General features: G+C 43.3%; 1 protein-coding gene across 2 annotated transcripts in view; it reads left to right on the top strand.

The window, feature by feature from the left end:
• GABRB1 (gamma-aminobutyric acid type A receptor subunit beta1) overlaps positions 1-8,457 on the top strand; it is a 165,835-nt gene extending 157,378 nt beyond the window's left edge. Inside the window, exons 8-9 of one of the 2 annotated variants that reach the window (XM_054990168.1) lie at positions 748-983; positions 8,110-8,457. In XM_054990168.1, the coding sequence (XP_054846143.1) occupies positions 748-983; positions 8,110-8,457 (584 nt within the window). Of the gene's footprint in view, positions 1-747; positions 990-8,109 lie in introns of both variants that reach the window. The other variant, XM_054990167.1, reaches the window with a different exon arrangement.
• The last annotated feature ends 4,207 nt before the right edge of the window (positions 8,458-12,664 follow it).

Genomic DNA, 12,664 nt, shown 5'->3' with positions numbered 1-12,664 from the left:
ACTCAAAATGGTCACTGCCAGAACAGGAGAAGCTGCAAAAAGCCCACAAAAATAGCCACTACTGCCAGTAAGCAAAAGGCAAATCAGGCCACACAAAGCCCACAAACAAAATGGCCACCCCTGGTGCTGTGCATATTGCAGATGTCTTCACAACATGGCCACCATTGCCAGGAAGTGAAGCAGAGGCGCTACTCTCAAAATGGCCACCCTACCACATGATAAGTTGCAAACGCCCCACTAAAATGGCTGCTACTGCCAGTAAGCAGGAGGTAAATCAGGCCACACAAAGCCCACAAACAAAATGGCCACCCCTGGTGCTGTGCATATTGCAGATGCCTTCACAACATGGCCACCATTGCCAGGAGGCTAAGCAGAGGTGCCACTCCCAAATGGCCACCCAGGGGTGGGGTGCTGCCTCCCTCCTTCCAGGGCAGCAACTGATGGCCCCCAGCTTTAGCAGCATAGCTTCATGCCGGGAAGGGGCCATATTCTTTCAGGTATTTTTTTCTGAATCAGAAACCCGAATCACACACCCCTAGTCATAATCCTAACCCTGGGGAATAACATGCGAGATGCCATTAGTCCCCCACTATCACTGCTGTCTCCTTGCCTGAGAGTTTGTAATAATGCTGAAAAGTTGTGTGGACGGGTCCTAGGTTTCAAATTCATTTACAATGAATACTAGTATATTGGCAATATCTCTTGTGTAGAGAGTTGCCTTATGCCAGCTCTTTTCTCACTTCCCAGGAATCACCACTGTGTTGACGATGACTACCATCAGCACTCATCTCAGGGAGACATTGCCAAAGATTCCGTATGTGAAAGCCATTGACATCTACTTAATGGGCTGTTTTGTGTTTGTGTTCCTTGCCTTGCTGGAATACGCATTTGTAAACTACACCTTCTTTGGGAAAGGCCCTCAGCAACAGAAGAAGGCAGCTGAAAAGGCCACGAGCGACAAGAAAAAAGTGGACGTGAGTAAAGTTCAGGTAACTGACTCCCTGAGTTTTCATATATTTTTCATTTAAACAAGTTTGAAAGTGTTGAGGAAGTGAAAGATCAGGAAACACGTTCAAAATGCTGTATCATACTATAGATGTACTAGAAACAACACCCATTGTATGAAAAAATACAATGGGCTCTACAAAACTGATTTGGCGGGCCCCCTCCTGGATGCAAGCAGGTGCTTCGCAGCAACCTCAAGACCAAAGTCATCGGCAGTGCCCCAGTGTGAGGATAAAAAATAGGTTGTCACCAGTACGGCTTGCCTTTTATATAGTAGGATACTGGGTTGACCTTATCCACATGCATGTTAACCTGCTCAAAAGATATGAGAGTGGTCTGGGGTGCAAGTAAAGCTTTTATTAGAGGTTATTTAATCCAACACAATGCTCAATTAAAAAGAAAGAATCAGGAGAAAAACAAAACATTTTGGATGAAATAAAAAGTAAAGAAAAAGAATTTTAAATTCTCCAGGAAATATAAATATTTTGCAATATATTAAGATTTTACAGCAACAATTATCATTGTTAACTTTAAGAGAAATGGAAACAAAATTGAATTATGTTAAACAAAGAACTTTTGAATTTGCAAATAAACCAGGAAAATAGTTGGCATAAAAATTGGCAAAGGAAAGTGAAAAGAAAATGATATCGCAAATACAAGAGGGAGATGAGATATTAACAGATACCTTGGACATACAAAAAGTATTTCATCAGTATTATTTGTTTAAGAGAGATGATATATCAATAAAAAAACAGACATATATATTAGTGAGCAAAGGTTACCAGGGGTTACAGAAAGAATTCTAAGAGGGTTGATGAGGCAGGATTTCTGTAAAGGGAAGCATGTGGATACGAGCAAGATAATAAATATCTTATATTTGGCCTTCTAAAACAGCATACACTTAGATATATCTTAACAGAGACTCCTCAATAAGCTTAGTTGTCATGAAATAAGAGAAAGGGTCCTCTTATGGATTAAAAATTGATTAAACAACTGGAAGAGAGTAGGAATAAAGGACAAGTCTCAAAACGGAAGAAATTAAGCAGAGGATCAGTATTGGAGCCAATGCTCTATTATTTGTTCATAAATGATTTTGAAGTTCGTGGTGAGCAGTACAGGAGCCAAGTTTGCAGATGATGCCGAATTATTCAGAAAAATAAAGTGGATTGTGAAGAGTTACAAGTGCCAGTGTGGTGTAGTGGTGAGCGGTAGGACTCTAATCTGGAGAGCCAGGTTTGATTCCCCATTCCTTCACTTGAAGCCTGCTGGGTGACCTTCTAGGAGCTCTCTCAGCCCCACCCACCTCACAGAGTGATTGTTGTGGGGATAATAATAACATACTTTGTAAACCTCTCTGAGCAGGCATTAAGTTGTCCTGAAGGGCGGTATATAAATCAAATGTTGTTGCTGCTGTTAGGATTTCTCTCAATTGGGTGAATGGGCAATAATGTGGCAAATGGAGCTCCATGTGGGTAAATGTAGAACAAGAATTCCTAATTTTAAATATATGCTGATAGAGTCTGAGCTAGTTGAGATAGAGACTGAAAGAGATCTGAGCTTGTCATGGAAAGCTTGATGAAAGTGCCAACCCACTATGTGGCAGCAGTGAAAAGGCAATATCCATGCTTGGAATTTTTAGGAAAGGGATTGAAAATAAAATGGCACAGACCTTAAATTCCTCCGGGGCTTTTTTTTCAGCAGGAATGTGGTGGAACGGAGTTCCGGAACCTCTTGAAAATGGTCACATGGCTGGTGACCCCGCCCCCTGATCTCCAGACAGAGGGGAGTTGAGATTGCCCTCCATGCCGCTGAGTGGCGCGGAGGGCAATCTCAACTCCCCTCTGTCTGGAGATCAGGGGGCGGGGTCACCAGCCATGTGACCATTTTCACCGAGGGCAATTTAAACTTTAAAAAACTGCCCCCTTGTTCCAGCAGACCCAAAGTGACGTCATTGTGCGGTCCTGAGTTCCATCACTGAGTTCCACCACCTCTTTTCCCAGAAAAAAAAGCCCTGCCTCCAATTATCAAGTACTATTACTTCTTCCCCCCCCCCCCCCACGTTTCTATCCCTATGGATGTGGATATGAAGGGCTAGTTCTTGGATCAGACAGTACAGAAGGAACACAGCACACTTCATGAATCCAGAGCACTCTAATACAGGGTCTCGGTGGCTTCTCTCTCCAAAGGAAGATCTTTGGAGAGTGATGTATGGGAGGCAGTGGCACAACAAACACCTGCTTTTCATATAAAAGAGCTTCCTGTCAGTGTGAGCCTAGAAGGAGGATTTGTTTTACTACCCACATAGAGACACGAGAGACACGACCTAGGCCTGAAGTCTTTTCAAATCAGCATGGAAGAATTCCCAGTAACTTCAAGCTTATAGCGGTGACCTATTTTTACAGACCTTGCTTAGCTCACTTCTCATTCAAATCTGCAACCAGCAGTATCAAATGTAATGGAAAGCTTTCCCCCCAAGGAGTGGCAATGCAAATAATGGGTTGGATTTCAGGGGCATCGTCTAGATTTCTTCCAGTTCCACCTCCCACGTAGACCTCTGATCTTCCCATCATGTGATGAAATTGTTTTCCAAAATGCATCCTCAGGGCCGGTTCCATGGATTGAGGGGCCTTGGGCACAGAGTGCTCAGGAGGCCCCTATGCCCACTGCTAGCTTACCCTTCTTGCCCTCCCACCCAGATGCCCCCACCTGCCTAAGCATCCTTCCTTTGGCCACTCACAAGCTCTCCCTCCTACCACATGCTGTCACACAAACACACACACACACACCCGCCTGCACACCCTTTCCTGATGGTGCAGGGTGGTGGGTACAGCTTTGAGAGCAACTGCCATGGCCACCAGGAATGCTGGTGCTTTGTGTACCACCCTCATGCCCTTCTCCAGCAGTGCTAGGCAGCATATACAGTGGAAGCAGAGGTGACAAAGCACTCACCAGCAGGCAGTGGAAGGGTGTGAGTACAGACATCAGAGAAGATGTGCGAGTACGGAGTCAGCAGCAGCGAGCGCCACCAGAAGCTATGGGGCCTGGTAGCTGCCCCACCTTGCCATGTGCTGATGCTGGCCCTGTACATTCTTCTCACTCCCTTTGCCCAAGGATTTCCCATGTTATATGCAGGGCTTTTTTTCAGGGGGAACGCGGGGGAACAGAGTTCCGGCACCTCTTGAAAATGGTCACATGGCTGGTGGCCCCACCCCCTGATCTCCAGCGGAGGGCAATCTAAACTCCCCTCTGTCTGGAGATCAGGGGGCGGGGCCACCAGCCATGTGACCATTTTCACCGAGGGCAATTTAAACTTTAAAAAACTGCCCCCTTGTTCCAGCAGACCCAAAGTGACATCATTGTGCAGTCCTGAGTTCCACCACTGAGTTCCACCACCTCTTTCCCCAGAAAAAAAGCCCTGGTTATATGTATTATTGCTCCATGTTCTTCCACTAGCCAGACCATTTAACCTTAACTGTGCTCAGGTTTCTATTAACAGCAGTTCTGTCTATATTTTAGGACACCCTGCATTATTTATTTGCAATAAAAGAATCCAATTTTCTATTGAGCCAAGTCCCAGAGAAATCTGTGGAGTTGGACAAGGAGAAAAACTGAACAAAACATAACAGATAATTTCCTCCTTCCATTTTGAAAAGTGTGTTGTTTAGTGATTTAGTGGGTAGCTGTGCCGAATAGCCATGCGATTTATACAGATTAGGATGGAGGCTTGAAATGATTTAAAAACTCTTTTAAAAAAACATAGCAGCCTCATCCATAACAATTTAAATTAAAGCAGTAATTCATCCACTACTTGCCTTCTAATAAGCAGTAAGTGCACACCACTTTTATACAAAGGGACTCACATGAATCATCCGTTTAAACTATTAGCACTTGTGAATTATTTCTCTTTACAACTGAGTAAAAACTGTACATCAACATTAATGGTATTTACACTTCTACTGCAGGTGAATACATCATAACATTTGTGAGCCCTTTAATTTATCCTTTAGATTGCTCATTAATTAAAAGCGTATGGGATGTGTGCAGTTTATTCTCACATCTTTTTTTTTACACAGTTCAATACTATAAAGCAACAGCTGTCTCTGATTATTGTCTACAGTATCCATCTTGCCTCTGAATACACGGGTTCCCTTTGGCTCTGATGGCTTATTTAAAAAATTGTTTATGTATTTAGATATTTAGATACCCCACTTTTCTCCCCAAAGAAGATTACAACGTTATTCTCACCTCCTCTATTTTATCCTCACAACCAGGGCTTTTTTTCAGGGGGAACATGGGGGAACGGAGTTCCGGAACCTCTTGAAAATGGTCACACGGCTGGTGGCCCCGCCCCCTGATCTCCAGACAGAGGGGAGTTGAGATTGCCCTCGTGCTGCCAAGCGGCGCGGAGGGCAATCTCAACTCCCCTCTGTCTGGAGATCAGGGGGCGGGGCCACCAGCCGTGTGACCATTTTCTCTGAGGGCAACCCACTGAGTTCCACCACCTCTTTTCCTAGAAAAAAAGCCCTGCTCACAACAATAACATTTTGTGAGCCACAGCTCACTTCTTCAGATACAGCTAGAATGTGAGTCCATCTGTCCTTATATCTTGGATAGTAGTTGCAGAAGCCGAATGATCGCCAAGGTATCTTCTACATCATTATCGATTTTTCATCAAGGAACCCCTGAACGCTTCCAAGAAACCTCAGAGTTCTCCCAAACAGTCTGAAAACCACTATGGTTGTAAACTCTGCTACAGGTCCTCCTTACATGCTACACATTGGTAACTGTGGGTGATGTTAATTGGGGTCCTATTTACCCCAGTGGACCATGCCAAATCAGTAAAGAATACACAGACTCAATGGCTTAACTGGAATGAATTCAATGGCATGGTTGGCAAAATAACATGAAACAAATCAAAATACACAATCAAGAAGAAAGGAAAGGAAGGAGATCAAACAAAATAGAGAGAGAATGCCAGAATGCCCAGTACTTGCATATGACTGACCACAAGAAGTAATACAGAATACAGGAACAGCGAAAGATGAACTGAAGTCATTTGCTGACTGGAAAGTGTTGAGCATCATTTTAGTAAAAGGACGAGAGGAATGAGAGGAATTTAGTGCATGACATGCAAAGTCAATAATCAGAGAGTAGTAACAGAGACATAGCAGCAGCTGGTTGGCTACATGGTAATATTATTGAGTCTAGAACATCCTGGCTTTTAGTTCTCCAACTTTTCCTAACACAGTCTTTCAACCACACTAGTTTAAAGCTAAGCCCCCCCAAATGGATCAGCATCCACCAGGACACTATCCAAAGAAATTCAGCTTCCCCTCCTCCTACCTTTTCCTTGATCAGGGACGGCACTGGGGAGGGGAGGGGTGTCCCACTTGACAGCTGTGGGGACTGAGCATGGACGTGACTTTTTCCACCCTTTAATAGCCAAATCTCTTTCCTAAGAGGACAAAACCCATGTTCTCATAATATTCACCATGTTCGCCAAACACTTGCCATTTGTTTCCACACATGTACTTCTTGGCTTAGTTCTGCATGGTTGTTACGGATGTGCCATATCTCATTTTGTTGCTTCCCGGGGTTGTGTGTCAACCTCACATCTGTGTCTTGTCTTGCTATTCATCACACCCCAGTGGATTCTGCGGTTTTGAGTAGGAGGAGTGTCTCTTTCATTTTTATCATCATGCATGCACATAGTAGACCTTTAGACCTGAAGGTAAAACTTGCTTATGAGACTTTGCTCCAGTTCACATCTCTGTGGCTGCTTGTATCTTCTTGCACATTATAACTCTGTGAGGACTGTTATTATAAACACATTGCCAGCTCAATAAAACCCCATATCTTGTTGCTATGAGATTAGCCTGACCTCTTTAAGTAGTTCTGGACTTCTGCTGCTGGAGTTTTGGCTCTTGCTTCCTAAAAAGACTTGCAAAAACACTTAGGATGGAGTTAAAAGCCACGTAACGTGTGCTTCATTATCACAACACTGTGATAACACTGTGGATTTGGGTAGTTTCTAAAGTCCTTTGGGGCTGTCAAAATCACTTTTAAAAGACATTTCAGGTCAAAATTTAGCTTTCAGTATTAAAAGTGTCTGAGTAGATGAGAAACATTTCCCAGATTTTTTTAACTTAAGATGTTCCCCAAAAGAAAATCAACAATGCCCGTTGATCTGAATTCTTTCTCTGTTTCACTTCCCAGCACCTTCTTGCAGAAAAATTGCACAGACCGAGAATTTTTTCCCCGTAGAATGAAATCCATTTTGTTCAATATGGCTGAGCCTGAATAAAGCCCAAATTCGGATTGGTGGGACTGTATTAACAGACGAGAGATGCAGGCAAACCCAAAGGCAAACATCAGTTAGAGAGCAATTCTAAGAAGATCTATTCAGATCCCTGCTCAGGACTATTCAGTGGCACTGCCTCTTAGGATGGCAATGACAGTGAACTAGAACTGGACCCTAATTCTGAGCCCTTTACATATTACAATATTTTTACTGCATATCCTCTCTCTGAAATGGTACGGGGTACTTGGCTAGTGCCTGTGACTCCGTCTCTGTGATGGAGATAATGCTGCCATTCCTCATAGGAAATACAACTATGCTGCTGATACCCATTCAGTCATCAGTAGAATTGTCCAATGAAAATGACCAAAATTCAGTCACTTACCAAAAATGTAAAATTTTGATTACCATCTTTCTATTGCCAAACTTAAACCCAGACAATTTCTTAATGTACACATGGGGATCCTTTAAGAGGTGAAAAATAGCCCATGTTATTGCGGCCAGAAATGCATGCAAGAACAAGTCTGAAATCCTAACAAATAAATACAATTCGATGTTAACAAGAAAAGAAAGAGTGATAGCTTAAGTAATTTCCAAACCAAGGTCCCATCTCAGAATTTGTGTTAACATTGCCTCAAAATATTGGCTAGAACTGGCAGCTTAAAGTTGCCCCCTCTCCATGCCCTTTAGTTTTTGGCACCTAGGCAACACAGTTGTTTCATAAGGAACTCACTAATGTGCAGGAGTGTAAAGCAGCACAAACAAACTCAACACCTTCTCTAAAGCCTCGACACTTTCTCCTTTAGGTTGATGCCTGTGGGAATATACTTCTTACCACCCTGGAAATGAGAAACGAAGTCAGCAGCTCTGATGTCCTCACAAGCATGAATGACCCGAGAGCCACCATGTATTCGTACGACTGTGCAAACATCCATTACCGAGTCCCGGCCTCCACTAGAGACCTCTACAGCCGAAGCACTTTGGATCGGCCCACACTCCATCAAAAGGGACGCTTACGGAGAAGAGCATCACAACTCAAAGTCAAAATCCCAGATTTGACTGATGTAAATTCCATAGACAAGTGGTCCAGAATGGTCTTTCCTGTCACATTTATTCTTTTTAACATCATTTACTGGCTTTATTATGTACATTGAATTTTGCTGTGATTCTACCACCAATCCATCCCAGGCTCCTTTTTTGCCCTTTCTGATTTTAGCCAACCTTAAGGACTGCAAAACAACAGTGCTACTCATTCAAGGTAAGATATTCAGCCATTTGATGAACTGGGGGGATACTTTAAAAACATCCAAAAACTGAACCACGTTTATGTCAAAAAGAAGACAGGTATCTATTAAAAATATACCATCATCACTCTTTAAAGCTGCTTTTGAAAGGGCAGTGGAACTGAAGATGAAAGCACTGTTTCAGTATTGGTTTTAAGATGACGCTTGGAGATCTTTCTCTTCGTTTAATATTTAAATGTGAGATGACGCGCTCACTTTCTAAAAATACATTTTATCTAACAGCACCATCATAAAATTTGCCAAACGGAGCTCAGTATTGTGTAAGAAAAGACATGTTTCTACCATAAAAGAGATACCAGAAGGATAGTTTTACAGTGTTATCTGCAAATAGGGAAAGTTACTAACATGGGACAGAGTTAGGCCTGCAATTTTTCATCTATTATTTGGTTAGATGAATTGATACATCTTTTACTCAATTAAAAAGTTTCCCCTGATGAACTGAGGGGCAGATTCTTTTTTTAAAAAATGATGATTACTTTTTAATACAAGTACTTAAGAAAAATCATACATGGCGGGCAGCATCTTAGAAGAAGCCCTCCTCCATCTCTACCAAAACAAAGATTGTGTCTCCTAAAATGGTGCCTCCTGCAACACAGGCCTGTATATCAAATACCATTTTTTCTCTTCATAATTTTTTTTATTCGTATGCAAATATATGAAGATTTAATCAGTAATCGATTAAAACTCAGATGTTTTTGAAAAGGGACAGCCCCTGACAAAGGATATAATATATATTGTTAGGCTCTGAGCCACTGGCTAGTGTATAACAAAAGTGAAGCTACCTCGATTATAAAAGAAATGTTGCTGAAGGTCATGAGGCTGCAGGTTCTGAGTTTGCCCTCCCCACTCTCATTTAACCCTACTTCAGCGTTTGAGCGAGAGGAGAGCAAGGGAGATGCTGTGCCGTATTTTGTGATGCTTACGCCCAGTTAGTGGATAGTTGGGGTGGGGGCAAATTGACGGAGCTCAGGGCACGGCGTGTGTGGATTTCATTAAAAGCCCCCCCCCCTCACCTTTCCTCCCCATAATTGAAGCACGGACCTATTGTCATGAGAACTATTCTACAAACCTACATCACCTTTGTACTAGTTTAGCTGTCATGGTTTCCCACCCATAAGTAGTCTGAGTTTTATTATTATTGTTTTATTCATGCTCCTCATCACAAAACTACTGTTTCCTGAGGAGAAAGAACGGCTATTACAGCCATTTTTGTGATGTGCACATGGCCGTACAGAAACACGAATTGTAACCTAGGCAAGATACCGCTGACATTACGATCTGAGTCCAGTCGCACCAGGAAGACCGACCAGATTTCAAGGGTCTTTCAAGAGTCAAGCTGCCTTCATCAGATACTCACCTAAAACTTTATGACTCCTATTTTGAGTGTTTGGTCATGGTCATGAATATAGAAGAGGAGACACATGGAGAAGAGTGTGTTAATTAGTCTTAAATGACAGAGTGAGTGCTAAAATCTGTTATCTTCTATGGACTTCCTGTAGCATTTTGCATTGTATGAACAGTTTGGGTAATTTTTTAAAAAAAAATATTTTATCATATTTGTATTCCGCCCTCCCTGCGAGCAGGCTCAGGGCGGATGGTTTGTTCTATGTATTCCTTCTGCATAGCAATCCGTTCTTCAGCTTTAACTTGAGGATGCATAGAATATCCCTCTCTTCACTTAGGTCAGCATAGAGTTCTGTGTCCATAGAAAAAAGTGAGGTAAACATCATGTATGGTATACCACCATATCACTCCTCTTCTTTAACAGTAGATACAGGGCTTTGTTTCTGGGGAAAGAGGTGGAGGAACTCTCACCAGGAACAAATCCTGGAAGGAGGTGACGCCCCATCACTACATGTGCGTGTGTACAGCGTGCTCACGCTCCCGAGACTGCACAATGACATCACTTTCAGCAAGTGATGTCATCATGCAGGCTATGGCTGCCCCAGGAGCACTCCCGTGCTTGATGGGGGGCCCAAGTTGGCCCAGATCTGGCCAAATTCAGCCTGGATCGGGCTTGAATCAGCCCGGAACAGGCCACTGCAGCACGGGGGAGCACTTCCATGCCCAGCAGCAGCCCAATCCGGGCCGTTTGGGGCCCATATTGGTCCTGGAATGGCTGCAGCCACATGGGAGAGCATTCCCCCTCCTGGCAGTGGCCCAGTCCTGGCTGTTTCAGGCCCAATCCTGGCCATTTAGGGCCCAAATTTGGCCAAAATGGGCCAAAAATGGCCTGGATCAGGCCCAAATCAGCCTGGGATGGGATGCTGTTGGACAGGAGAGCACTCTCCCACCCAGCTGCAGTCCAATCCTGGCCATTTTGGGCCAAAACAGGCCCAGAACAGCCAGGATTGGGCCTGATTCAGCCTGGATTGGGGCGCTGCTGAGCAGGGGAGTGCTCCACCGCTCAGCAGCAGCCTGTTTCAGGCCATTGCCCCACCCTCCCACTGCATGTGCTCCTCCCCAGGAGCAGGCTTACCTTTGCTCCAGGGGAACTGATCTCTGTCTGGAGATCAGGGGGCGGGGCCACCACACACAGAGAGGTGCCGGAACACTGTTCCTGAGCGTTCCCGCAGACAAAAAGCCCTGAAACAACTGAGAGCCACAGTATACTAACCACGTCTGATGTTCTATTCTGGTATAATATGGTCCACGAATATGTCACTTCTGTTGGTATAGAACTGCCCACCAAATGAAATTCCATGTATAGATTTGTTTCTCTGGTGTGGATCGGAATTGCATTAGACACAACCCATTACACACCTATAAGACACCTTCTTGTGCCTTGACTGAACCAGGGCATTTCTGAAGCAGCAGAAATGCAACACTTCTGTTCATTATGTGCTACTATTTCCCCACCAAGCATTTGGCTTCTTCAAAGTCATTGTCACAGGAACAGATAGGATAAGACATCTGTCCCCTTTTCCTTTAACCTTATTCACCGCCTGGCAAACTGTTGATTTCCTGTTTTGTCTTAGTTGCATCAGGAAGGAATCAAAAGGCATGTGTAGTTGTTCCATTCCCCGTGCTAAACAGATGTAGCTGTGGCTACTGCCTTTATGGGAGGGTGTGTGTGTTTTTGCTCTGAGCCTTGTGGAACAAAAGCAAGATATAAATGTAATATATAAATAGATTTCTTTCTCCAAGGGACATTTGATAGACCAGGTTTTTTAATTAATAAAATCAGTTTTTTAGAAACCATTTCTCATCAATAGTGAGGACGGGGCTGGCTCACACAATTACCATACTGGCAAAAGTGTATCCATCATGCAATACTGAACTCATATACCCAACACGTTAATAATTATGCAAGCATGACCCAGGATGAAGTCCTGAACGTTCATATGTGCTTATGACCAGTCCCACAGCCTTTACATTGGTGCTGATGAGGAAAGAATATCTAGATTTACATTTATAGCAATGTATGCACCTACATTCCCTGATCATCCATAACATACTATGCGCAGCAATGATAAAGTTACCACAAGGTGATTTTGTCACATCATTTTGATTCTGGGAATGATGTTTGAAAGTGCCCTCTTGTGGCAAGAGCTGGTGTTTACCGTGTGAGAACAAGTTACTGAGCACGAATAAAATTCAGTCGAAATCTAAGTAGATCTTCTCAGGATTGCTCTGTAGGCCACCAAGAAGTTGGCCCAAATGTCATTGCTGGTAGAATTAAAATTAAGAAAGTCCAGATGAAAATTACTATCATCCTCTGACAATCGCACACTACTAATGGACACACCTCTAAAAACTTGAAGAAATGCAATGAAAAGAAACAGTTAATCTACCCAGAAGAGAAAGTAGGCAGATTTTAAAAGCAACAATTAGTTATCGTGAACAGAACAGAAATTTACAGTGTTGCCCTAAGCAGAGTATTTATTTTTTTATTCATTTACATCCCACCTTTCTACTAATGGGGACTCAGAATGGCTTACATTGTTCTTCATTGTATCCTCACAACAACCCTGTGAGGTGCCTTCATGGCCGAGAGGATGGGACTGGCCTAGGATCACCCAGCCAGCTTCCATGGTAGAGTGGGGATTTGAACCTG

The sequence above is a fragment of the Eublepharis macularius genome, chromosome 10, assembly GCF_028583425.1.
Source record: "Eublepharis macularius isolate TG4126 chromosome 10, MPM_Emac_v1.0, whole genome shotgun sequence".
Taxonomy (NCBI): domain Eukaryota; kingdom Metazoa; phylum Chordata; class Lepidosauria; order Squamata; family Eublepharidae; genus Eublepharis; species Eublepharis macularius.
This window is presented reverse-complemented; position numbering and strand designations above follow the sequence as displayed.